At 55.2% G+C, this 26,492-nt stretch overlaps 4 protein-coding genes across 11 annotated transcripts; 1 reads left to right on the top strand and 3 right to left on the bottom strand.

Moving 5' to 3' along the window:
* Positions 1–647: 647 nt before the first annotated feature.
* On the bottom strand, positions 648–3,231 carry nudc (nudC nuclear distribution protein). The gene is made up of 9 exons (XM_018747838.2): positions 3,051–3,231; positions 2,689–2,766; positions 2,341–2,574; positions 1,961–2,038; positions 1,765–1,878; positions 1,481–1,675; positions 1,260–1,343; positions 1,044–1,162; positions 648–907 (listed from the first exon to the last, which is right to left on the bottom strand). The coding sequence occupies exons 1-9, from the start codon at positions 3,123–3,125 to the stop codon at positions 856–858; spliced, it is 1,029 nt and encodes a 342-aa protein (XP_018603354.1). The 5' UTR covers positions 3,126–3,231; the 3' UTR covers positions 648–855.
* A 4,581-nt stretch (positions 3,232–7,812) lies between these two features.
* LOC114909414 (keratinocyte differentiation factor 1-like) lies at positions 7,813–10,447 on the bottom strand. The gene is made up of 4 exons (XM_029248529.1): positions 10,338–10,447; positions 9,077–9,975; positions 8,913–8,990; positions 7,813–8,647 (listed from the first exon to the last, which is right to left on the bottom strand). The coding sequence occupies exons 2-4, from the start codon at positions 9,954–9,956 to the stop codon at positions 8,547–8,549; spliced, it is 1,059 nt and encodes a 352-aa protein (XP_029104362.1). The 5' UTR covers positions 9,957–9,975; positions 10,338–10,447; the 3' UTR covers positions 7,813–8,546.
* Positions 10,448–12,174: 1,727 nt separating this feature from the next.
* Positions 12,175–16,986, bottom strand: tmem222b (transmembrane protein 222b). 2 transcript variants are annotated; one of them, XM_018747791.2, is made up of 7 exons: positions 16,671–16,986; positions 15,169–15,253; positions 14,528–14,559; positions 14,304–14,400; positions 14,089–14,219; positions 13,109–13,169; positions 12,175–12,730 (listed from the first exon to the last, which is right to left on the bottom strand). In XM_018747791.2, the coding sequence occupies exons 1-7, from the start codon at positions 16,787–16,789 to the stop codon at positions 12,722–12,724; spliced, it is 534 nt and encodes a 177-aa protein (XP_018603307.1). In that variant the 5' UTR covers positions 16,790–16,986; the 3' UTR covers positions 12,175–12,721. The 2 variants fall into 2 exon arrangements, with proteins under 2 accessions (XP_018603307.1, XP_018603306.1); XM_018747790.2 differs by having other exon boundaries at positions 12,175–13,169; positions 16,671–16,985.
* Positions 16,987–17,098: 112 nt separating this feature from the next.
* On the top strand, positions 17,099–22,007 carry LOC108931837 (syntaxin-12-like). Of its 7 annotated transcripts, XM_018747867.2 has the most exons (9): positions 17,099–18,513; positions 20,131–20,271; positions 20,357–20,432; positions 20,571–20,670; positions 20,749–20,886; positions 20,965–21,171; positions 21,249–21,321; positions 21,525–21,607; positions 21,700–22,007. In XM_018747867.2, the coding sequence occupies exons 1-9, from the start codon at positions 18,393–18,395 to the stop codon at positions 21,799–21,801; spliced, it is 1,041 nt and encodes a 346-aa protein (XP_018603383.1). In that variant the 5' UTR covers positions 17,099–18,392; the 3' UTR covers positions 21,802–22,007. The 7 variants fall into 7 exon arrangements, with proteins under 7 accessions (XP_018603383.1, XP_029103881.1, XP_029103878.1 ...); XM_029248048.1 differs by having other exon boundaries at positions 17,099–17,486; positions 20,571–20,886; XM_029248045.1 differs by having other exon boundaries at positions 20,571–20,886.
* Positions 22,008–26,492: the final 4,485 nt, after the last annotated feature.

Below are 26,492 nucleotides of genomic sequence, written 5' to 3'. Positions count from 1 at the left end.
GTCTGTTCCTTCAGAGAAAAGAATCTGCTAAAGGAACAAATGCGAACTGGTTCACTAATCTTTGTAAGCCGTGTGCGAAGGTGCGCTGAACACGGGCCGTTTACAGAGGCTCTCGGAGCATTTTCTATGACAAGAACAGTAAACACAGGCGTCTGTCCGTTTCCCAGCGCCCACTGGGACTCGCCTCATTTCAGCGGGTGAAAATACCGCAACGTGCGATGAAGAGAAGTTCGGTAGCTGGGCGGGTGGAGTCCCGAGCGCCACGTTCCTCATCCCATTCTGAAACACTTCTCTCCTCTAGTGGTGCTGATGAGACACAAGTCAAGGAGTCACGTTTCACTGTTGGGTGAATAAGGTCACGTTTACCCCCCTCCGACGCGTTATAAAACATACGCGCAACGTTTACGGCGACGCTCTGGTCTCTACTGCTGCCCTCCTGAATGCGAATACCTGGAGACTCCATGTAAACTTTTGTTAAAAATATGTTTGTTTTCTCCTTCACACACACACGCAACAGTCCAGTCCACGGCAACAGACTGGTTGTGGCCGCAGACCTCACGCTGTTGTACCACGTTTTTTCACTGCAACGCGAGATTCTGCTCCCCTGAGGCCAACAGTAAAGAGCACGAGCAGCTCTTACGAGTGCAGGACATTTCAAAGATTTTATTTAAAATTTAAAAAAAAAAAAAAAAAAAAACAAAAAAAAAACACATACACACACAGGGACAGACACAGGCAAGTAAGCCGTCACACAGACACGCGCTGGAGCCAGAGGGAAAGAAACCGTCAATCCGTTTATTCATCTCGTCTTCCCGGGTCGGGACGGAAGGTGCGCTGCAGGAGGTCCTAGGCGTCTCAGCTGAACTTGGCCTTGGAGAAGTCCATCTCTGGGTGCTGTTCCATGAACCTGGAAGTGCAGAAAAGAGAGCAGCTGAAGCAACACCCAGGAGACAGGAAGCTTCCCCTTCCGCGAACAACGCGCGGGCGAAGCTCCCACACGCTGCAGATGCACGGCGACGCGCGTTCGGCGCTCAGGAACCTACTTCTTGAGGATGTCCTGCTTCTTCTGCTCGTCCGACGTGGGGAGGCCCATGGACTTCTGCCTCTGGTCGTACATCATCTTCTCCACCATGCTGCGCGTCTCGCCGTCCAGGTCCGAGAGCTGCCCAGCGGGAGAAGGGGGGGGGGTTGGAGGGGTCACGTTTCGAGATGCCGCGTAGGCCGAGCGAGCGAAAGGCCAGAGCCCATCAGAAGGTCACCTTGGAGTTCTCCGGGCAGATCTTCTTCGTGTTGATCTCGGCGTCGGTGGTGACCAGCTTGCTCCACCACTCCATCTTGTTGATCTGACACGTGTGTGTGTGTGTGTGTGTGGAAGGGGTGGGGGGGAGAGCACCATTAGATGCCGCTCGTAACGAGCCGAGAAAAATCACGTGAAACGAAAATGACGCAAAGCGCCAGAGCTGCACCGCGTCCCGCTCACCTTCTCCAGGTGGACGGTGACCATCTTGCCGTCCTCGATGAGCCACGAGCTCTCCTCCACCTTTACCTCGTTGTACAGCTGCCCGTCGATGACGGGCGGATGCCCCTTGAGCCCCACCCGCAGGCTGCGCCGCTGCACGTCCACGATCACGTCCTTCCCCTTCAGGCGGAACTTGACGTCAAAGGGCACCAGCAGCTGGGGGAGCGTGCGGAGGAGACGCCGGTGACAAGAGCGTTCGGGACGCGGGGACGGCGCGGCGCGGAGCGCACGGCCGATTCACTCACGTCCACCTCCGAGAGCGTCTGCGTCCACCGGTAGCCGGGCAGGTCGGCGCCGTTTCCCGCGTTGGGCTTCAGCTTCCCCTTGTCCTTCTCGTCCTCCTCCCCCTCCGAGTCCGACTGCGGGGGGCACAGAGGTCAAAGGTCGGCAACAGCGACTCGGAACGGCGCGGGACAACGGAGCCAAACAAACGCCTCTGACCCGTTTGCTCGGGTCCTCCGCCGGAGTCTCCGCTTTGCTCCTCCGCGCCTCCGTCTCCATCTTCTCCCGCTGCTTCTTCTGCGGAAAGAGGAAGCCGAGCGGCCTAGCGGTTAACGGTGCCGCTTTCGGACCCGAAGGTCGTAGGTTCAAATCCCACCTCCAACCGCAGCGCCCGTGAGCAAGGACCTTACCCTGAATTTAAAATTTACTTACCGAGGTACTAACCCTACAACAAGAAGAACAAAAAATCACCCAGGCGTACGAAGGGCTGAACGACTGTAGGTACTTTAAGGCTGCCAGTCGCTCTGGAGAAAAGCGCGAAATAAAAGCAGAATAAACGTCGCTGTGACCTAAGCGTCCCGCCGGGCGAGGACCCTCACCCGGTCGATCTCGCGCTGCAGCGTCCGCGCCTCCTCCTCAGTCAGCTCCTTGATCCTGGGCTCGTCGTCCTCCTTCTTCTCCTCCTCCTCCTCCTCCTCCTTCCGCTTCTCGGCCTTCCTGCCGTCCGCCGCCTCCTCCGCCGCCAGCCTGGCCGCCCTCTCCGCCTTCTCCCGCTTCTCCCTGTGGGCCTTGAGCGCCAGCTGGCTGTGGTGGGTCAGGGTCTCCTTCACCAGCTGCGCTTGGGGGTGGGGGAGAGACACTGCTGCTCAGGCCCTTCGTTCACGCGCATCGCCGCGCGGGCCGGCAGTGGAGGCACACCGCACGCGACGCACGTGACGCGCACGCACCTTCTCCGCAGCTCCCTCCTCGCCCCCCGTGAAGAAGTCCGTCTTGCGACGCAGGAAGCTGAAGAAGGTGTTGACGAGCTGCGGCGACACAGGACGGGACGGGAGCAGGCAGACAGAGCGATTGATTGATTGATTGATTGATTGAACGAGACGAAGCGGGGAACCGACATTTTTAATTTAGTGCCTCAGAGCGCAGCGAGTGAGTGAGTCGCTTAGTTTACCGCTCAAACAGGGCAGCGGGAACGACGCCGGACCGCGCCGTCGTCATGAAACGCTCGCGCGCGCGCTCTCTCTCTCTCTCTCGCACGCACGCACGCAGACAGATAGACAGACAGACACAGAAAGCGGCGCGCGCGGTTCACCTCCTGCACTCCGCCCTCGTGCTGCTGCGCCATGGCCAGCAGCATCCCGTCGAACTTCTCCTCGTCGTCGCCCATTTCCACCGCCTTCCGGACGCGTTCGCACCGAAAAGCGCCGCTCGCTCAAGTGAGACGCGGCTCCGCCGCACTGCGGGCGCACACTTCCTGGAAACAGGCAACGCCCACACCTCCACGAACCAGCCAATGAAACGCAGCCCCCTTGTTAACTGACAAGCGCTCCGTCCAATAACCGTCGGCAGCCGTGCCACCTTCCGTTCCGCCCGCTGTCCGGCCCGGTAGGAAACAGTATCCACGAGGCCAAGAGAACGTTCTGGAAGGTTCCATGCTGCCATTCTGCTAACTGCCCTGTAAAATGGCACCAGGTGTAATTTCGTTTCCTAAGCGCATTCTGTTACATAACTACATATTGCCGCACCGCGTTCGGGCAGGGAACCCGCCGAGCCCCTCGGTCGGCTGCGAGCCGGGGACAGGGCCGGGGCCGGAGCGAGCGGTCGCGGTAGCCCCTCGAGAAGCGTACTTACGAGAAGGCGCCGTGAGGCCGAAGGGCCCGACCGAAGCAAAAGGCGGGAATCCGGACGCAACGGAGCCGGAAGCGACGCCGCACGACGGCCTCGCCGGGAAAGCGCCCCGTTGTTCACGCGCGAATTCCGCTTCGTTTCGCCGCACCTTCCCGCTTTCCTCCGTCCGGGACCCGACGAGCGCATGGGAGACGAGACGTGAAGCACTTTGTACCATTAGCAGGAAAGGAGAAAGAGGAACGGAACGAAAATGAGCGCCCGACAAAGACGGGGAGCGGAGAGCGGCCCGAGCGCAGCGATGACCTGTCCGCGCTGCTCGGGCCCATGCGCGCACACGCAGTGTCTACAACCGCTTGCCCCAATAGTACGAATACTAATAAATTTAAGAACAGACATTGAAAGTACGAGTCACACAATAAAAGTAAAAGAAATCGATCGTGTAAAAGCACGAGAAAAGCAAGACTTAAAAGTAGTAACATTTAGGGCGTTTTTGAAATGCACGCGAAGGAGCTTCCAGCGTCTGGCAGCATAACGACGAAATGCCATTTCGCCCAACTTTCCTTCCACCCTGGACGCCAGTAGCCGGCCAGTCCTGCCCATCTAAGCGATCTATCGGGGTCGTGTTCTTCACGCGTGTCGGTCACGTAGTTTGGGACGAAACGTTGAGTGATGCGTAAGCAATATGTAAGATAAGTCCATCCGTAGGAGACGGGGAACCCGTGCAGGGACCCGAGAGCCGGAGTCACGTCCTCTCTTACCCCTCTCGGCATTTCTTAGGGTTCTGGCCGCAGCGTTTTGAACGAGTTGAAGTTGCCCGACGGCGGTTCGAGGAAGAGCGGTCGGGAGAGCGATGCGGTAGTCCGATCTACTGCAGACGCACGCGTGTGTCGCTTTGTCTAGGTCCGCTTTAGGGACACGACCCCTGGCTCTGGCTGTGTTTTAAGGCAATGGGTCATGTTGGCGCAGAAGCTTCAGGAGCGTGAAGAGTTGGGGTTAGAAGCGGCGCACTTAAAGACCCCGAACGATGACCCATCCTTGAACAGCGGAACCCCCACGGCAGCCTGTAGGCGGCGAAGGCCTCTCGCAACGAGGGCTCCGTCGGGCCTAGTGCTACGTGATGGAACCCACGATCGAACCCTAGCGCTACGGGACGCTCCGGCGCCTCGGACCAGCGTCAGAGTTTTAGGGCTCTCCGTAGCCCTCCGGCGGTGGCAGCACAGCGCGTTTGGCCAGGGCCTGTCCTGTGGTGTAGGTCTGGGGTTCGAGTCCTGCTTGGGGTGCCTCGCGGTGAAGCGGCGTCCCGTCCTGGGCGTGTCCCCTCCCCCCAGCCTTGCGTTGCTGGGTTAGGCTCCACTTCACTGTGACCCTGCGATTTGTTCCCAATTTATAATTTTACTTATGTGTACTTTTACTACTATACACTTTATTTTCTGTAAAGTGCTTTGAATGACCATTGTGCTTGAAAGCGTGCTACAGAAATCAACCTGACTCGACTCCATGGTAAAGCGGTCACTGCTGAACTCGCGGTCGTTCCTCCTGCGCACACGGAGAGCGAGGGCGCAACGAGCGCGTGTCTCCAGCACAGGCCTTCGGGACCCTTCCCCAAAGCCAGCGCTGTATGCTGGAGTCCAGCAAGGACGAGAGGAACGAAGAGGAGAAGCAGCCGGGCTCCCGATTTCACGACCCGTTCATTCTTAACTCCATTACTGTTATTGTCATCATTATTAATACTATTGTTGTTTAATCCATCTTTGGGCAAGAAAAGATTCTGACTTTGCATTTAGACACATCTAATATCTTACGGTCTCCTAATTCTTAGAACCAAATCAGTTCAAACATTATTTCTCCCTTAATAAATGAACTGTAACTCTAATGAAGCAGTTCTTTTAGGCAAATTAAAGTTTTTCATTTTCTTAAGCTTTTGGGAGCTTTTAATTTATTCATTTTGCAAACAACTCAAGTTCACAAAGTGTACTGTTCACAGAAACTTAAAGGAAGGTACAAAAACAGCGGACGTGAGAAGTTGTAACAGGAAAGACTTTATGTTATTCTGAAATGTTTTAAAAACATGTCCAGCTGGACCCGTGTGCAGTCAGTCCCCTTGTCGACAGTTCTGATTCCTCTGCTCTAATCTTCTCCATCCTCTAGAAGTGGTGCCCTTATACTATTAATAATAATTTTAAAAAGAAAAAAAAAAAAAAACAATGTTTTGTGCAACTTCTGATGTGAAAACAGAATTGTGTCCAGCTTTCACTTTGTGCAAATCGCTGACTTGCCTGGTGGAAGAGCGTCAGCTCGAAACGCGGGCAGAGGCATCACGGCTGCAAACGGAGGCACCGACCCAACACTCACCCCTCGCTTGGTCCCGCACCTCCACCGGGGAGCTGCTGCGAGGCCCGGGAGGCCCCCGAGGACGGAGAAACCCGGCGCTGGGCGCGTCAGGCGGAGCGGCAGTAACTCTGGCGGGAGCATCTCTCCTCGGTGAGGAACAGCGCCTCCCGCACGGTCAACTGTCATTTGCTCTGCTGTCCCGCACACACACACACACACACACACACACACACACACACACCACAGTTCACACCCTTCGGGAACCCAACACATCAGGCTTTCCTTTGTTTTACATGTACACGTATTCATTTAGCAGACACTTTTCTCCAAAGCGACATACAGCTCACAGAAAATACAATGTGTTCATTACGTTAAGAGAAAGAGACAGTTGCAGACGTGTGATTCTCAAGTTACTTTGTTTCTTTCCACCATATAAATCAATGTTCATCACACAAGTAGCTGCATAAAACTCAGAATATCAACGATTCCTGATCACCTTCCTACTAATTTTTTTTGAGATACATATAAACATTTACGTTACATTACCGTAGTAGCAGTAGGGTTTATCCAGGCATGATCTTAAAGTTACGGTGCGTGAACATTTACACCTTACCTGAACTTAAGAGATCATGGGCAAAGTGAGTCTAGAAGAGGTTGGTTTTCAGACCCTTAAATGTGAACAGAGTGTCAGCAGTTCTGAGTGAGAGGGGGAGGTCGTTCCACCACGACGGAGCCGGAACCGACAACCTCCGTGCTTTACTTTTCGTGCGCGGGCCCACCGAGCGAGCAGAAGTAGACGAGCGAAGGGGTCCGGTTGGGGTGTAGCGGTTGGTTGATCGAGTCCTGTAAATATCTGGGAGCAGTTCTAGCGATGTCTTTGTAGACGACGACAACAAGGGTCTTGAATTTGATGCGGGCAGCTATAGGAAGCCACTGCAGAGAAATGAGGAGATACGTGGGAGCGCTTCGGCAAGTCGAACACGACTTGTACCGCGGTATTCTGTATCAGCTACAGAGCTTCGATGGCAGTAACAGGAAGGCCACACAGGAGAGCGTTGCAGTATCCAGACGGGACGTCACCATGTCCTGGACAAGTAGCTGGGCAGAGTTTTCATCACAGGTTTCTTCTGCATCACGTTCCACTCAGGTTGGAACAGGACTTTGTTTCCTGCCCCGAGCCCAGACTCGTCCGCCAGGTTCCGCTGGCCGCCAGCAGGCAGGTAGAGCGGCACCTGGGCGCCGGTGGGGGGAGGGGAACGCGCAGAGGCTCCACGTCCTGCAGGGAAGCTGCTCGGCTGCGCGGACCGTATTCGCAGGAAGCGCCGCTGGGACTTTGCCCCGGAACACGAGCTGCACGCAGTAGGCTAGACAAACACAAAGCGCAGGTCGTCGGGGCCGCAGCCTGTCCAACGTCACAGGACGGCGCTCTGACACCTGGGACGCGAACAAGCGACGATCGAAGGGGAAACGGAACAGTCGAGTTCTTGTGACGTCAGCTGACAAGCCGTGATGTTTGTGGTTCGAGACGGCAGATCGGCGCTGGATCGTACACGCGTGAGAGAAAGTCACAGAACCCCCCACCCCCGGGCAGACGCACCACCCTGCGGTTACAGTGCTGGGGCACAGTTTAATAGTCGTGCTGCCCCGCAGCACTCGGGTGGTGCGAGAGGACGTGGGTTCAATCCCCACTCGGTCTGTGTGGAGTTTGCATGTTTCATCCAGGTGCTCTGGTTTCCTCCCACAGTCCAAAGACATGCTGTTCGGGTCCCCCATAGTGTGTGTGAGTGACAGAGAGAGTGTGTGTGTTCCACTGATGTACGGATGAGTGACCCATTGCAAGTAGTGTATCTAGCAGTGTAAGTTACCTTGGTGAAGAAGGTGCGTGGGCTGATTACACTACGTAGAGTTCATTGGAAGTCGCTTTGGAGAAAAGCGTCTGATAAATAAACAAACATAAATTTCCAACAAAGATGGGAAACCAGAACACAGTATTTGTCATCAGTTGCGTTCCTCTCCTGGCCACAGCACACAGTTTGACCTCATACGTCCCAGGGTGAGAGAAGCATTTCTGAAAAACACACCCGGAGAGCAAACATGCGTTCTTACGCCCCACCCTTACAGGGAAATCATGCCCACGATGCCAATTAGCGCAGCGCTGACACGGGGCACCAACCTGTGGGTTATACCGCTCGGTCTGCGGGACGAACGTGCCTTCGCAGGAAGCCTCTACGAGCAGAGCCGTACCGCACCGCGCATTCCCACAAAACACCACAGCACGACCACCCAAACGTGCGTGTTGGCGTCATCCTGGCCCATTGCGCTGAAGGGCCAGCTGCTCCCTGGAGCCCTCAGAAGACCATCGGGAGCAGAGACTTGTCCACCCGTCTTTGTCGACTACGGTTCGCCGACACCGTAATAGAGGGAGACGTTCGCAGACGATCCGCTCGCGGCTCTGAGGAACGCCTCGCGAGGTGACTCAGGGCTACGTCTCCTCACTCGCCCTGGACAGAAGCAGAACGCGACGAAACAAGGGGATGTAATTGCCAGGACACGGTAACCGGGGTGCCGGAGACCCCCGCCGTCCGAAGCTACAGCTCTCTGAAGGCGGGAAACGGAAGGATCGCTCTGCTCACGCTGGGCTCAGCAGCCGCAGCAGCGGGGTCCCCGAGGAGGCCGTCTCCGGGTCGGGGCGGGTGGGCGAGTACGAGACGGGCGAGCCGAAGCTGGGAGCTGCGGAAACAGGGAGGAGGGATGAGCGCTCGACCAGCCTAAGGGGACGTGCAAGCGCGGCGATTTTTGCAACAATTCGTTCACGAAACCGAAGCCGCCGTTCAGGAAGGACCCGGCCGGCCGAGGACAACGAGCGCCGCGAGGCTGTCGGAGAGAAGAGCGTCGCGGGTGTTTTCCCCCAGCAAGATGCGCTCCCGCACGGGACCGTTTGGAAATTTCCGGCAGGACAGCGCAGCGGTCAAGCCCACGTCGCGGCGGCGCTCACCTCGGCGGACGCTCGCCCTCATGTCTCTGGCCGCTCTGTCTGTCGACGTCTGCTCGGAGATCTTGACCTCGTGCTCGGCTGGAGGGACACACGAGAGCAAGCGCTCAGCGGCTGATCTCAAGCCGCGCCGAGACACGACGCCGACTCGCCACGGCGGCCCTTACTGTCGAAGCTGCAGGTGGTGTCCGCCATGGTGTCGTTGCCGCTGTCGGGCAGAGTCTCGTCCCGCCTCGCCGTCCCCTTGGGGCCGTGGCCTTTGCCGGGGTGCTTGCGGGCGCTGAGGCGGATGATGCCGTGTACGAGGCGGCACTCGGCATCCTCCTCCCGCAGGTCGTGCTCCCGCTGGATGTCGCCGATGAGCTGGCTGATGTGGCTCGTGCGGCTCAGGAACACCGAGTCCGAAGTGCAGCGGGCGAGCTGCTCGATCTGGTGCTGCGTGTACAGCTCGAGCAGCTTCTTGGCGATGAGCGAGTCGACGTCCATGCCGTCCTCGCTGCCGTCGTCCGGCGGCTCCTCGAGCGAGTAGACGCTGGCGCGGGGCTTCCCCTCGGCGCGGCGGGACGAGGCCCGTTTCGGGGGGCTGGCCCTCGGGGGCTGCAGAGGGACCCTCTTGCCCGCCACCTGGACGTCCGGGTAGCGGAAGCTGCTGCTCGGCAGAGGCCCGGGCTCCCGCAGGACGGGACCCTCCGGCCGCGGCCGCGGCTTCGCCGCCTCGTCCTCCTCCGTCCTCAGGCAGGGCGCGCGGAGGAGGCGGCGACCGCAAGCGCGGTACAGACCGCAGGTCAGCAGGCAGCACGCGGTCGCCCGGCACCCGGCCGCGGTCGGCGCGGAGCAGGACGCGCAGGACAGGCGGGCGCCGCGCACCGACTCCACGGAGCCCGGGACGAAGCCGATGGTCTCGAAGCCGCGGCCGTTGGCGTCGCGCAGAAAACCCTTCCCGGGGGACGCCGCGTCGAGGTCGTCGAGGTCTTCGGGGTCCGCGCCGCCGCCGCCGCCGCCCCCACCCCTTGGCTCGAGAAGACCTCCCGCCATCCTGCCAGACATGACCGAGCAGCTCCTGGGGCTGAGGGGGGGGGGGAACCAGAGGGTCGCGTGAGCGGGCGAGGGAGACAGAGGCGTGTGGCGCGCGCGCACACACGTTCTGCCCCCTTCGCTTCGGCCTGCGCGCGACAAGCAGCAGGGCTCTGCACGCGGACGCGCGGAACATTCCAGCTCTCGGACGGACCCCGCAGCCCCGCACACTGTTTTCCACGCGCGAACGGCGGCGCCGAAAACGGCTCTTTGTTTCGACGCTCCGACTGCGCGCACGACACACAGCAGCAGGTGAGTCAAGAAGTGTCAGAAAAGAGAAGAAAGAGGTGAAAACAGGTAAGTTTCCCTTCCGCGCGCTGAAAAAGCGACACTTGGCCACAGAGTGACACTCACCGCGCGGGACGAGGAGCCCGTTTTACCCTCCTTTACCGTCTTTTACCGTCTTCGCGTGTTTTCAATGCGTTCGCCGCGCGACGCCTGCTCGGTGCCGGAAGTCCACGCGCGTGACCCAACCCCCCTCCGCCTCCGCCTCCGCCTCCGCCTCCCCCTCCGCAGAGCCGCACACCTGAAGTCGCGCCCGAATCCGCGAGTCGCTCTCGAGCTCCGCTTCTCCAAAGTGCCGCACAAATCACAGTAAACAAAGCGCATCTGCAACAGACAGTGACCTCTAGACACACGCGCGCACAGAGAGGACTGTGGACACTAAAGCTTGCGTGTGTGACACCACCACGTTGCTGGTTCACATCCCTCCAGTGGCTCCTATAGAAGTGACGTTCAGACAGCAAATAATCACAGCAGATGGTGTCGGACGCAGAGCGGCTCTGGATGCGGGAGGGATTCGGCAGCTCCGAGGGGTACGGGGAGCCCGGTCTATCCCCACGGAGTCAAAGTGTCGAACCTTCGGGCTTCTGATTTTGCACCTTTTGCGAGCAGGACCGCCAAGTGGCCGGAAGCGGAGGAGCCACCAGGTTCGCCTCGCGGGCCGTAACCACCGTACCGAACCCGCTTCGGGCCGCGAGCGGAGGCTGATGGAGGGACGGGGAAAACGCAACTCGTGCCGTAGAGTCCGAAACGGCGCGTGGCCTCCTCGCTGACGAAGAGGGGTTCAAACTGGTCCCTTTCGCCTCCCGTTTGCGAAAGTGTAAGAGAAAAACAGTTGTTTGTTCATTAGGCGGCGGCGGCGGCGACTCGGCTCTGGACGTCATCAAAGGCCAAGAGAGAGGCAGCACTTCCGGCGCGGTTAACGCAGCGACGCGAACGCGCTTTATTCGCCTCCGTCTCAGGCCTGCGGGAGGAAAAGCGGCACAATGAAGGAGCGCAAAAGAACAAACGCGTGGAGCGCGAGGGCCCCGGTGCACCACGCGGTCAGAGCAGGGTAAGAGTTACCGTGTTCCGGCATAGAGATGTGTCTCCAAGTGTGAAACACAGCATGTACAGTGGAGTACAGTACTGTCTCTTCACCAAAAGGATCTCACACTTCCCATTTTCTTTATTACTAAATACTTTATTGGTATTCTATGTACAGGTAGGACATGTGAGGAGGAGACAGCAGATGAGCGACAGTCCTGCCAAAAGCCTTGCGATCCCACCGGCGCCCAGAAGGCGGCGCTATAGAGTGCAATGTACTCGTGGAGGAGACCCACACTTGCCCTGGACCGCAGCGCCACCGCAGAAACAGAATTAACACACCTAGTGAGATCACTGCAGAAACACACATCGCTTCCGATTACCTCCGACGCAGGAAGGTCGGACACACGCGCTCAGACTGAGGAGAGAAATTAGTTTCTTTTTCAAACCTAAAACACGGGGGGGATAAAATCACTTCTCTACTAAAGTTCTCACTATGAACATATATGTGAGCACCTGTCACGTCATTAAAAAGTCAGACCAGAAAAACGCGACCGAGGAGGCGTCTCGGCACGTCTCGTCCGTTTGGTTCCTTCAACTCGAGAGGGGGACAGCAGCAGGTGTGAGGCGTCGCTGCGGCCAGGGAGGTGGACCATGTGGACAAGTGGAGTCACACAGGTGAGGGGGTCCTCCCTCATTCTGTTCCTCTGTGCTCCTCCGACTCACAAGCGGTCAGATGAACCACGGGAATGTTCAGGGGTTTTGAGCACAGCGTCCTGCAGCCAAGATGGACGATAGCTTGCAGCTGCACACGTAAACTGCCCTGCGTCACCAATTTGTGGATGTCTCTCACACACACACACACACACACACACACACACACACACACACACACACACACACACACACACGTGTGGACCGTGCTCTGCTCCAGTGGACGTCTGCACACGTCACGCACAAAAATGGAGGAAGACCGAGTGTCACACTGCAATAACTGCAATGTGGCGGAGGCTGGAGCTGGAAGTCCTTTGTGGACACGGTGAAGGTGGGCAGGGTGTCTCCTTGGAGCCCGAGAGCGGGGACAGCGAGATGACGTTACCCAAGCGGAGGGCGAACATCCTCGGTCACATCAGCACATCGTGCAGCAGGCCTGCATGGCGCCTCTTTTCCGAGACGATTGTCGGAGTGCTTTGCCGTGTCCGTCTCAGCATCTTGCTCCACCTTTGGCACTTTCTGGCACAGGTGTGGGGCCCACAGTCGCTGTGCTCACCTTGACAGTGGCAGCAACGTCCAGTCTTTACCCTGGTGTGAGGGACCACGTTTCAGTCCCGATCAGCCAGGATGAGCAAGTCTTCATGAGGGACATGGAACCCGAGGCCTCCACTACGAATTTCTACTGTTACTGCAAACAAGCACCAGCTGGACCTCCTTCACACTGTCTACAATATAAAGAGACACACCTACTGTTTACCTACTGAGCGCAGGACAAGGCGCTCTGGCAAAAGGCCTATAGTGTAAAAGCAAAAAACATCAGCATCACCAATAACCCAGACAAGTGTGAGATGCGCAGAGTGGCTTTGCAACACCCCGTTTCCATGGAAACCGCCCCGTGATGACAGAGTGAATGACAGAATGACTGTGACACAGTGGAAAGAAAGAGAGAAATAAAGGCAAACTGCCATCCATCGTCTTCATCACCACCTTCAGATCCCCCCCACCATAGATGCCTGTGCTCCCCGAAGGTGTGTGTTCCCTCACTGTCCTCCTCCACCCTGCCCTCTCTCTCCTTGTCACCGTAGGTTAAGCGCGAGACCCACAGTGATGAAGACTCCTGTGAGCATCAGGAAGGGTAGCCAGGTCTTCAGGAACCCTGCACAGCTGGACACAGATACAGACACACACTTAGTATACGCAGCCATCGCTCTACTTGTATATACCTATGGGCAGAGGAGGAGCGGACAAATACACACTTTTAAAAAAAAAAAAATTTTCCGTTAAACATATGACAGCAGAGTTGCACAGGTGCTCAACTAATTGTTTACAGTAAATGTTATGAATTTGTCTAATACAGTGGTTGATGTTATAACAGTCCAGTGATATCACCAAGCTGTATTTTACTGTTAAATTACATCCATAAACTATATTCTCAGGTAGCTTATTTATGTTTCCTGCAACCTTATCAAAAATGAAGGCCACGGAATGTGTCAAATCACACAGGAATCGTTGATATTCAGAAAAAGTTTCATGCAGTTACTCGTGTGATGAACATTGGTTCATATGGTGGAAACAAACTGTACTTAATTATCATACATCTGCATCCAAGTGTCTTTCTCCTAATGTACTGAACACAGTATTTTCTATGAGATGTTTGTTGGTTTGGAGAAAAGCATCTGATAAATACATGTAAATGTAAATAAAATTCTATTCAATGTATTTTTTATAGAGCTCTTCTCCCACAGTGACAGAGGACTGAACACAAAGGCATAACACAAAAACAAATAAGACAGTTGACTATAGTACACTAGAGTAATGCAGTACCCATGCAAGTGTTAAAGCTAAAAGTATGTCTACTGGCCACAGAGGAAAGGAACCGGGGGGGGGACTCCCAACTGAAAGTCATGTAAAACTATCACGTAAATCATTGCATAAAACACTTCATATTCTCTTCAAATACTGTTTTTAACCATAACATTTTATGGTTAAATATACATACTGCATCTTTACAGCATTTCACACAGCACAGAGCCAGTGACCTCCGGCATCGGCGCTCCCCCTGCTGGCCGGGGACACTACACACCTGACATGCTTGCCGTGGATGAGCGACAGCAGGCAGAGGTTCACCATGTTCCAGGAAGTGCTGTTGTCATAGCGCATTAGGTTGAGCGCCAGGGCAACGTGGGAGTGGCAGTTGTCACAGCACAGGTTGTGCTACAAGGGTCGCACCGAGAGGACGCCGTCAGACACACAGACTGCAAGCGTGACTCCGCCCCCACCCCGCAAGCGCCTTGTTACCATCCTGTGCTTGTACTCCTCAGAGGCATCGTGCACGGCAGTGTCCCAGGCGTTCGAGCCGCTCGTGTAAACCTTGTTCACGTCCAGCTTCCAGTACCTGAGAGAGAGCGCTGTTAGAAGGGATTGGAGCCCATCCGTCCAGTGGTAGAGCCCTCGCGAGACCCTGAACACAGCCAGGTGGGTGTGGGGCCCCAGGGCAGAGGGCAGAGCTTCCACATACTTACTTTGTTGGTCTCCCAAAGGCCATGTTGTCCTCCTGTCCAAAAAAAAAAAAAAAAAAGTGGTCAATCAGGGCCCTCGCCCCACCCTTCTCCCCCTGCCCCCAGGAGGCCTTCTACTACATGCTCCTCCCTGGTCAGGGATCTCTTTCCACAAAGACCTGCTGCTGTGACACAAGCTGCTCCAAGACAGAAATTAAGTTTTTGATTACTTTTACCACTGGCAGTACAATAAATCAATCATCAATTTCAAAAAACAAACATACATTAAACACACAGCAGCTGGTTGTGGCGAAATAAACATTTCCCAGTTTGTTTTTAAATAGCATTTTCTTCACTGTTCCATTTTGTTTCCGAAGCGAGTTCCCCACCCTGCGAACTGTTGCCGGTTCAGCAGCCCATCGACACCCTCCTCCACACAAGCGTTTGTTCGCAACGGGGGAACAAGGGTATCTTTTACTTTGTGTGCGTTTATCACGTACACAGAACTTCATCCCTTAAATAGTGGCACGAACAGCGTGTATCGTTCAGGCCGTGCAACGCAAGTGTAGAAGCGACACTGGCGCACGCGTGCGTTCCTAAAAGAGGAGCCGGTACGATAACTGCAAGAGAGCATCCGATGGGCGGCACCTCGGAGCGGTACTCACCGAGACAAAGTAGGGCCCTGCGAAGTCCCGGATCACACCCGTGGAGGTGCAGATGCCCATGTGACCGATGAAGGGGAAGAACCACCTGCAGGAGGACGAGGACAAGCGAGTCACCGCAATCGCAGTCTGTCACAACCGTGAGACGCAGAGCCCCCCCCGCAGCGCAGCCATGTATCTTTCATAATCATTATGCATATCGCTTTCTTTGTATCCAGGATTTATTATTAGTACAGCGCTTAGCAACCAAGACTCGTAACCTCAAGGTTACGTCTTCGAATTCCACTTGCAATCTCACTCGCGCCTGCTTCATCGCCTGTGACAAAGGCACTCATCCCCCACCGTTCTACCGCACTTTTCACACTGGTAAGCTGCAGTAAATCAGTTCTTCAGTGACATCAAAGTCAACTTTGTCACTTCCACAATACGTGGAATCTATTAAAGGAATACAGCGGCTATACAGGTGCGCCTCCCTACATGCATCTCCCCCCGTATCTACGTTGCGTTTTGTGCATCCATAGCATCACAGAAACGCCCATCTGTGTCTCCTGCTACTGGTGGAAAGAAGATGAAGATGAAGAGGAGGAGGAGGAGGAGGAATTACTGTTGAGGAGAGACTCAAGATAAGTGCCCAGCATGAAGGCGCCAGGCCCGTAACGGCCATCGCGCGTATGCCAGGCTACGACGTTCGCTAGTTAGGTCCGTTAACTGCATTTTCGACTTACGACGGGTTTCGCGGAACGTAACCCCATCGGGAGGCGCAGCGGATGTCGCGGCGCAGGTCAGCCGGCAATCGAAGGAGCCGGGTTCGAATCGCACGACCTGCTGCGGTTCCCTGCCGAAACTAATACAGCAAGTAAAACCTACCCTGCTGCATAAAAGGGTTAAACGGCTGTAAACGGCATAAATTCTAAACAAATGCGAACAAAAATAAAAGCACGCTCCGGGCAGCTGGTAGTAGTGCAGCGAGTGAGCGAGCGAGGATAGGACGTACAGCCAGTCACAGGTTCAAATCCCGCTCCAGCTGTAGTAGTGGCCTTGAGGCTCAAGCAGGTTCTTCCCCTGAACTGGTGCAGTAAAATAACCCAGCTGTGTACCATGGTAAATAACTAAGTAACTTGACACACGAATATGGTTTCATTTTCCTGATGAGAGACAATCGACGAATCGAATGGCACCACTCACTCACTCACTCATTCACTCACTCACTCACTCACTCACTGACTCACTGACTCTCCACACGGGGGACTTAGTTTTTTTTCTGCTCAACAACAACAGGTAACGAGACAAGGCTGAGAAACACGCACACTTTAAAAAAAAAAAAAATCCCCTGTTGCGCTCTGCTGAACAGCTTATTCATATATCTGTGATTATTCCATATTTTTCTGCTTGGGTTATGACGCGTGTGTTTGGTCATGACTCATTATTTAACTCCCGACGCGGCGCTCAGCAGGGGTTTGTGTCCGTGTCCGTGTCCGTGTCCGTGTCCGTGTCCGTGTCCTTACGACAGCACGGGGATGGGGGTCCACACGATGCAGTACGGATAGCGGCTCGTGTCCGCGTCGATCCTCTCGAAGCCCCCGCGGTAGCTCTTCATGGTGTCGATCTCGGCCACATCCGCCATCACAGTCGCAGTCGAACGGCACTTCCGGCTTTTCTCCCGCCTCTTCTTCTTCTACGCTGTCGTCACGCGCAGCGCTGGCGCCCCCCGGCGTCCGGGAGCGGGAGCGGGAGCGTCAACCGGACGCGCCGTGCAGCTCGGAGGGTGCGGCAAATGGCTGCTAGTGGGCGGAGCCAACGGACACCCTGCTTGTTCCAGCCAATCATGTAACACCTCGTGCCTCGCAGTCACTTTTCATTGGACCAGTAAGCAGCAGGAATGAGTGCTGCTGCTGCTGCTGCCGCTGCCGCTTCCGCTTCCGCTTCCGCTTCCGCTGCTTCCTGCTGCTTCCTGCCTGCTGCTGCCTGCTGCTGCTTGTCGCTGCTTGTCGTTTCGCACACTTATGCTTGGCCTCTGGGTTTGTGTCTTTCTCTGCTCTTATGTCGTCGGTCTGCGAGCGACAACTGCTGCCAGAGGCCTTTGCCCGGCCACGAAAATTGTCCCTCGCAGAGAAAAACTGTGAGTGGCGCAAAGCGGAGCAAGCAAAGTTTGGGCCGTTTGATGCCCTGGAGCACGAGGCCTCGCGATTCCGGCTCCCTGGAAACGCCCGATGGATGGCGGGAAGAAGTGACCGACGTCGACGCGGTCGGGACAGCTCCGCACACGCGCGTTCAAGGGCCCGAGGTTCCCGCTTCGGTCCTGTGGAAATAGTCATTATTGCGTAAGATTTCGTTAACGGCCTCGCTCACCTCGTCCTCCAGGTGTCGACCGGTTCCTCCTATTTTAATGACAGCAAACGCCGCGGGACTCCGGCGCTTAAGGGCTGCTTCTGGACTCGGCTCTACGCGGGACTAATCCGCCACCTTTGCCGTGCTCCTCTACGTGCTCCCGCAGACGGCCGGGTCCGAACGGCTACTGTACGTAGGGGCGATTTCTTGGGCTGCTTCCGAGGAGGCGAACGAACGGCCCTTATTCGCAAGTTTGAGTTTGCGGAAAAACGGATGTTGAAGAGCGATCGAGCGGAAGGAGCTGAGCGCCGCGGGATCGACAGCCTTTGGATGGGAAATTCGAGCGGAGCGAGGAGTCCTACCGGAAAACGTGACGTTATCACCCGGCAGACCGATGGCTAATATGCATCTAAACCTGTAATGTGTAACAGGATGAAGGTTTTGTAATGCGGTGCCTTTTTAACCTTAATGCACCTAATAGTTAAACGCGTTGACAAAGAAGTGACATCCGTAGTCTGAACGCGTGGGAGCAGACAGCAGTTTCCGCAAAGGAATCGAATCGCAAAACTAGGCCGTGCGCCTAATCATTATGTTTGAATGGTACAGAATGTTACCCTGGTATCTCCGCGTCCTCCATCTGCGGCACCCGGTGTTCCGGAGCCGGGCAGGAACGTGGGTGCGGAGGAAGCGAGCCGACGGTTTAAGGAGGACGGCGAAGGGCGGTACGACGCTCTCGCGGACCGTCGCCGACCCGGGACCTGACTGCGCGGACCCTCGTGACGCACCGCGATACGGTTTCTGCGTGGTTACGTGGCTCGGCTGAGAGGAGTCCCCCGCAAACGGCGGAGGGGAATTCTTGGAGGCCCATGTCCCTCCTGACCGGTCGCTCGGATTGAATTATGACATTCGGTCCCATCGTTGGTAACCATAGAAACTGCTTTCTGCAGGAGGTCTCTCCACCAGTTGGTGCTCTCGTGAAAGTGATCAGACACCAGAAATGGACTCCAATCTTTGTGTGTGGTAAGATGTAGGAGGTGTTTTTTTTCTAAAAAAAATTAAAAAAAAAGCTTTGTCACATTTGAACGCAGGTTCCGCTGCGGACTGAACATCTCTCTTTTGCTGCGGTTTACCGGAGAATAAATATTTTTGTTTCCGTGGCACTGAGTGGGTTTTTTTCCCCTGGGTCAGGTGACCCAGTTAGGGGGTCGGTATATGCGCAGACACAATTACGTGATTATACATGTTCCTACGTCTTTCTGTAGTTCACCTTCAGTGGCAGGTAAAGTGGCACTGAATGCCGCACATCCGTACCACGTTCACTGTATTCAGTGAGGTATTTAACCTGGTATTTAGCGAGGTGTCTTTCCAGGTGTTCGCTGACGTCAGGTTATTTCCCCGAATCAGGCAGGTTCCTGTTAGAGGAAACTAAACCTGATCTTCTTCACAGGTGAGCCTCTGTTTGTGTTTTAAACACACGTAGGCTTCGCGGTGATTTTACAGATTTCCACCTTCAAACGGATTCAGTGAGGAGTCAGACGTTAAAATAAGGTAAAAGAAATGAAGTGATTCGTGTTGATGCTCCATAATAGACAAATTGAAGCTCACAGGTACCTGGGCAGGTAAGGCAGCTCAGTCGGGCGACTGTGTGTGCTTCTCCTTTATGTCTCAGGTGACACACACACACACACACACACACACACACACACACACACACACACACAGAGTTTGTTCTCCCTCGCAAAGTGTCGTGATGTGGTTGTTGTGCTGTATTATGGTATTTTTGAACTGACTGAAGTTTAACTGCAGGAATGTTACACTGGAGTAGTAATGTAGAACAGTGTACACTGGTATAGTACAGGGCAGTGTACACTCACGTAGTCCAGGGTGTAACCCCCTATAGTTCACTCAGCACTGCCACTTAGTGCTGTACTTCTGGTTCCCAAAAGACTGGGGCACCTCGGGGCGGGGCGGGGCGGGGGTGGAACGGGTGTGCTTTGCCACAGCACAGATCAGCACCTGGATGAGGGACCTGAGCCTGTGGAGCAGCTCTCTCTGGGTCTCCAGGTAGACGAGGGGCTCCTGCTTTACTCACCAAAGCAGTTACCTGGAGTCTGTGTGGGGACCTGATCATCCTGGAATACAGGAGCATCGTGAGGGAAGAGAGAGAGTGGTTTGCGCTACAGGGTGCACCTGCTCCTCATATTCCTTTATATGTTACATGACCGTACAGAGCAAGCGTCGCCCCTAATGACCCCCAGCAGATAACTGCCCAAACCACCGTGGATTATGGACCCCCCCACGCTGAACAGCTGACTGAAGGCACCTTTTGGCTTTCTGCAAATGTAAACCCATCCAGATGGAGGAAACGGGGTGAAAGACGACTCATCGCACACCTGTAATTTGGCCCGTTTGGGTTCTGTCGGTAGCTTTGAAAGCTCTCGTACGGAAGCGCTCGTGGTCACAGCTCTTTCACAGCAACGCACACGCGCACACACACACACACGCACACTGCTAAGTGGCTGTCAAACTAGTGTGAGTCACCTTTGCAGCTACACTTGTATCTATGGTTCAGTGACTTCAAAGCTGAACTCCTTCAGCTGGTGTTTCCTTTATTTTGTCCACCCTGTGTATGAACAGATCTTGGCAGCATCCCTCCTGCCCTGCCCTGCCCTCTTCACGCCATGTCACGCGGGACGCGCGACGGTCCCCAGCAAAGCCCTGGGATCGAAGGGCTCGTCCGCACCTGCAGCGCCAACGTCCAGAGGATCGCGCACCGCAGTGAGTGACCCGCACCCCCGACCCCCTCCGGGGTCGAACCTCGGGCCGGTCCCTCTGTCCCTCAGCGTGACCTTCTTGTCCATAGCGGCCCAGATGAAGACCGTGATGAAGCAGCTGGAGAGCCGGACGGTGCAGGAGGACAGTGAGCTGCAGGACAAACTGTGAGTCTCCCGTCGTCATCATGGTCAGTAAGAGGGCTGTGGGGTCCGTACCGCTCTGTCCGCACACAGCACTGTGGTTTGTGTGTGTGTGTGTGTGTGTGTGTGTGTGTGTGTGTGTGTGTGCGCGCATTTCCGCAGGATGCAGCTGCAGCAAAATGCAAACCATCTGACCAAGGAGACCTGCAAACACATGAAGGACCTGGTTGCACTGCCACTGCCTGAGTGCCCTTCGCAGCAGGTGGGTGTGTGTGTGTGTGTGTGTGTGTGTGTGTGTTGGCAGAGACCCCCCACCCCTGTTCTCCCTGTCTCCCTCCAGAGGCAGCAAAAGATCCAGAGGGAACGCCTGCTGAAGGACTTCACAGCTGCTCTCGAGGACCTGCAGGCTGTCCAGCGGCGTGTGTCTCGCCAGGGGGCGGAGTCAGCGGCAAAAGTGCCAGTCGCGTCCCGCCTCTCTGTAAGACCGACACCCCACACTTATGACTCTGACCTCTGACCTGTGACCAGTCCAACAATGTTTTCCAACCTGCCGTAGGGGGAGCGAGGTGGCCGTGACAACAAAGAGCAGGTGGCACCTGGGTGGGGGGGTCAGGGACAGACCTGTGAGAACCACCTAGGATCACTGTGCCCCCCCAGCAAACAGGACAGCTTGGGACAACATGACCAATCACAGGAGAGCTCCCTCACACAGGAGGACCTAGAGATGGTCAAGGAGAGACAGGCGAACCTGCTTCAGCTGGAGGTTTGTGTTTGTGCGTGCGTGCGTGTGCGTGCGTGTGCGCGCGTGCAAATTCTTCATGATTCTTCCTTCCCTGACAGTCCGACATCATGGATGTGGCTCACATCTTCAAGGATCTGACCGTATTGATCCAGGACCAGGGCGACATGCTTGGTAAGTCTCCGTTGCACTCTGTGGAGCTGGTTTGTGTTTTTTCACCTGTGTATGTGTGCGCGCGGGGGACGGACGGAGGGACGGACGGAGGGACGGACGGAGGGACGGACGGAGGGACGACGACTCTTTGGCTGTGTTTTTTCCACCTGCAGGGGGCGCCGCTCTCTCCGTCTTGTGACCGGGGTTTGTCTTGTCGCTTGCAGACAGCATACAGGCTAACGTGGAGAGCACACAGGAGCGGGTGGAGCAGGGTGTGGAGCGGCTCCACCGGGCCACCAGCCGACAGGTGCGTTTGTCCGCCGCAACCCCCCGCCGCGGGAGTGGCATGTTCTGGGCAGCGTGAACAAAGCGGACTCTTTCTCGTCTGCTCCAACGTAGCAATCGTCCCGGAAGAAGATGTGCTTCCTGGCCCTCATGATGTCGCTGATGATGTCACTGACAACGGCGGCCCTCGGCACAGTCTGGGAGAGCAGCGCATGAGTTGCTCCACCACGGGTTGGGTGTTGGGGGTGCTTCACAGGGACACACTTTGGGAGGGGGGCTACGGGGCCGAGTCTGCAAGGACTCCCCCTTAACCAAGGGAATAAATGAAGTGTGTGTGTGTGTGTGTGTGAGACGGAGATGCTGGGCAACTTTCGCATCATCCCTTTCAATGATTTCTATCAATAAAGAGCAGTAAAAACATGTCTCTGAGTGTGTGTTTGAGTGTCTCACTGTCTCCGAGTACACGCTTCCTGTCCACTGCTCCTTTACCTGTTTTTCCACTCCATTCTTGTTGCCTGGACACACAGTTGTCCGTCCGGCAGCTCGGTCGGTCCCCCATCAACCGGATCTCTCATCAGCTCTGGAGCGGCTCTGGGGTGGAGGGCACGGTACTGCACGGTACTGCACGGTACTGCACGGTACTTTTTTCCTGTCCCGGTGCAGCTACAAGTACAAAAGAGGGAAACAATCATAGAAAAGGGAGCAACAAAGGTGACGGATGAAGAGAGAGCTGCTTGTGTGTATTGTGTTATTGCAGGTTTTACAGACATCAGGCGTGACTTCACCTTGTCTGCACACCGGTACAAGAAGAGTGCGATGAAAAACACGGGAAAAACAGGGGAAAAAAACGTTACGGGTGTTGGTCCGCGAAGCGCTCCGAGGCCAATCTCCTGTTTCAAGGCCTCGGTGGGGTCCCGCGAGGGGTGTATCACCAGGCAGCAGCCCTCATCGGAGGGGCGGATAAGCTTCTGCGGGGGGGGCGGTGTGTGTGCGTGCGTGCATGTGTGCGTCCTCCTGATGGGCTCCCATGTCCTTAATCCCTCTGTCCTGCTCTAATGTCACTGTTAGTCTTTTGCTGCCATTATAACCAGTGTGTTAATACAGTAAATCACCACACGGTCATGTGTGTTTGGTCACTGCGTGTGTTTGGTCACTGCGTGTGTTTCACTGGTCACTTTTCTGCTGTTGCTGCCCACCGGGAAGGCGAGTGTCCACACTGGGCAGTTATGGTGTCCACGTCCTCAGCCGTCCTCTCTAATATCCACGTGTCCCGCCGGTTCGTACCGGTAAGTAACAGAGTCTCCGCGATCCGTCACACCTGCGGTCAACCTGAGCGATGTGTCTGGGGCGGGGAACGTCGCGGGACGCACGCACGCACGCACGCACGCATGCCCGGCTCTGGGGGTGAGGACGATGACGTCAGACGATGAACCTTAGCATCCCTCCATCCTCTGCGCTCGACAGTGATATAAAATAAGGAACGGGGTGCGGGGGGGGGGATCGAAGCTTCGACACGACAGACACACCCGCGTGAAATGTGGGTGTACTAGGACAAGTGGCGCGCGCGTGCGCACATACACACACGCACGCACACACACTTCCCCATGATTATCGTTGTAAGAGTATATTATATTATTTTATATGTGTTATGTAACGTCTGAGCTCCAGCTTCTGCAGCGCGCATCTGTACTGCAGTGTTTCACCTGTCCACGCGCGCTCTGCCCCCGACCCAGTTGCCCCGAGGGGGGGGGGAGAAATACACTCGTGACGTTTGTTTCCACGCGACAGGAGGCCGAGCGCTCGGGAACCGCTGAACTGCGGTGGATCGCAACCGAACTGGACTAAAACCGGGTCAATATACTGTGGTAAAATTGGGGTAAAGCCGCGGAGCGCCCTCTGACTGAAACCCAAACAGGTAAACAACACGGTTTGCGCTGTCCGCGCGCGCGTGTTTTTTTTTTCTTGTATGTGTGTGTGTGTGTGTGGTACGTTATTATTACCACCGCGTGACACTGTCTGTAGCCGCGATCGGATGTGTGTGTGTGTCTCATATCTTAGTTAACTCGCATGGATCGTTACAGTATTACATTTTTATTATTATTTATTATTATATTACTTACTATTATTAATAATGCACAGAATCCAATAATTTATTATCGGCAATAATTATTAATTGGCGACGCTCCAGGCTGAGCTCCTTCCACTTGAACGGTCTTTTTAACGGGAACTTATCTGTTTATTGATGATTGTTTACTTGATCCGTGTGACGTTTACCCCCCCCCAGTCACACGTCGCTGCTGAAGGACAATTTAGGGGGAGCCGAGATCATCTGCAGCGCGCGGCGCGTGCACGGCGGGTAGCTCGAGCTGTGCCGCTGTTTCTGTTTCGCCTGGATGTAGTGTGTGTGTGTGCGCGCGCGCGGGCGCTGTGTGTATCCTGTGCGTATCCTGTGCGCATACTGATAACACGCAGAATGTGGACCGTGTCCAAGGGACCGAGGCCCTGTGGCTGTGCGCACGACCAACTCCCTGCACCTGTCTTCTCATCAGTGTCTTGTTCCCACAGTGGCCTCTTGGGGGTGCTGGACAACAGTGTGTCTCTACGTGCAGTTTGTCCCTGCAGTGTCCCTACATCCAGTGTCTCTAACATGCAGCGTGTCTCTATAGTGTCCCTACATCCAGTGTCTCTAACATGCAACGTGTCTCTACGTGCAGTTTGTCCCTACAGTGTCCCTACATCCAGTGTCTCTAACATCCAGCGTCTCTACGTGCAGTTTGTCCCTACAGTGTCTCTAACATGCAGCGTCTCTACATGCAGTTTGTCCCTACAGTGTCCCTACATCCAGTGTCTCTAACATGCAGCGTCTCTACGTGCAGTTTGTCCCTACAGTGTCTCTAACATGCAGCGTCTCTACATGCAGTTTGTCCCTGCAGTGTCCCTACATCCAGTGTCTCTAACATGCAGCGTGTCTCTATAGTGTCCCTACATCCAGTGTCTCTAACATGCAACGTGTCTCTACGTGCAGTTTGTCCCTACAGTGTCCCTACATCCAGTGTCTCTAACATCCAGCGTCTCTACGTGCAGTTTGTCCCTACAGTGTCCCTACATCCAGTGTCTCTAACATGCAGCGTCTCTACGTGCAGTTTGTCCCTACAGTGTCCCTACATCCAGTGTCTCTAACATGCAGCGTCTCTACATGCAGTTTGTCCCTACAGTGTCCCTACATCCACTGTTTCTAACATGTAGCGTGTCTCTACGTCCAGTCTGTCTCTACATCCAGTTTGTCCCTGCAGTGTCCCTACATCCAGTGTCTCTAACATGTGGCGTGTCTCTATAGTGTCCCTACAGCCACTGTCTCTAACATGTAGCGTGTCTCTACGTCCAGTTTGTCTCTACATCCAGTTTGTCCCTGCAGTGTCCCTACATCCAGTGTCTCTAACATGCAGCATGTCTCTACGTGCAGTTTGTCCCTACAGTGTCCCTACATCCAGTGTCTCTAACATGCAGCGTGTCTCTATAGTGTCCCTACATCCAGTGTCTCTAACATGCAGCGTGTCTCTACGTGCAGTTTGTCCCTACAGTGTCCCTACATCCAGTGTCTCTAACATGCAACGTGTCTCTACATGCAGTTTGTCCCTACAGTGTCCCTACATCCAGTGTCTCTAACATGCAGCGTCTCTACATGCAGTTTGTCCCTACAGTGTCCCTACATCCAGTGTCTCTAACATGCAGCGTGTCTCTACGTGCAGTTTGTCCCTACAGTGTCCCTACATCCAGTGTCTCTAACATGCAGCGTGTCTCTACATGCAGTTTGTCCCTACAGTGTCCCTACCTCCAGCGTGTCTCGACTGTGTGTGTTCTTCTATGGAGTCAACAGAGGTTCAGTAAACTGTCCTGGGATCGCTGGTCCATGCTGACTCCATTGCTTCCCACAGTTGACGGGGGATGTCCACTCCAGTTACCACAGCTGGACAAAGATCTGCTGATGGGCCAGGCGCAGCAGTAGGCTGAACTCTGCAGTATTTCCCGATCCAGTGACAGCGCTGCAGTGCAGCGTGTGGTCCTGCTGACCGTGTGTGTTGTCCTGCTCTGAGCCTCTTTCAGCTGAGCTCACATCTGCTCTCACCACCTCTTTGACCTCAGGGACACTCAAGACTGCAGGCCTTTTGCTCGTGAAGAGCACCTTCCAGGGGTTTCTTTCTGACTGACAGACACACACACACAGAGCAAATGACCACTTCACTAGGTTTGTCTCCCCTTTGCTTACCATAGACTGGTTGGTGAACGTCCTCTGTCCAGACTGTGCTGTTTGAAGCAGGCAGACAGGTGCTTGAGATTTCCTCTGTGTGTGTGTGTGTACTTGTTAAAAGGTAAAGACTTACTATAAATAGCCACATGTCAAGGTGGTGAATGAACAGGGAAACACCTGGACTCACAGTGTCTCTCCCCTGTCTGTCCCACTTGTCTCCCCGCTGCACCGCTGTGCTTTACGCTGCTGCGGATTGGCTGTGGACGTCGGATCTCCCCTCCTCGGTGAGTACGATGTGGGTTCCAAACCTGCTCTGCCACATGCTGGGTTCTGGGGTGGATGTAGAAATGCAGAAGTGGTCTGAGTGCTTGAAGCCCTCTCTCGGTGGCATCACTAAGGGGGTGCGGACCGCGCCGGGTGACACCTGGGTGCGAACGTGGCACCGAGTTAGCGTGCAGACGAGCGCTTTGGAAAGACTGCGGAACGAAGGGTCCCTCGACGTGGGGGTGAGAGAGCAGGAGCCGTTCTGACCCTGTGGTCGGAGTTTTATGTGCCTGCAGGTAATAGTACTTACGGTAAGAGACTTGTAAGCGTTGTACTGTACAATGTAAGAGAACGGTTCTCTGGCCACGCCCTCACTGCGTGTACAGTACGCTAC

Source organism: Scleropages formosus, chromosome 23 (genome assembly GCF_900964775.1).
Source record: "Scleropages formosus chromosome 23, fSclFor1.1, whole genome shotgun sequence".
In the NCBI taxonomy this organism is placed as follows: Eukaryota; Metazoa; Chordata; class Actinopteri; order Osteoglossiformes; family Osteoglossidae; genus Scleropages; species Scleropages formosus.
Note: the sequence above shows the minus strand (reverse complement) of the source record. Positions and strands in the feature narration are given on the sequence as shown.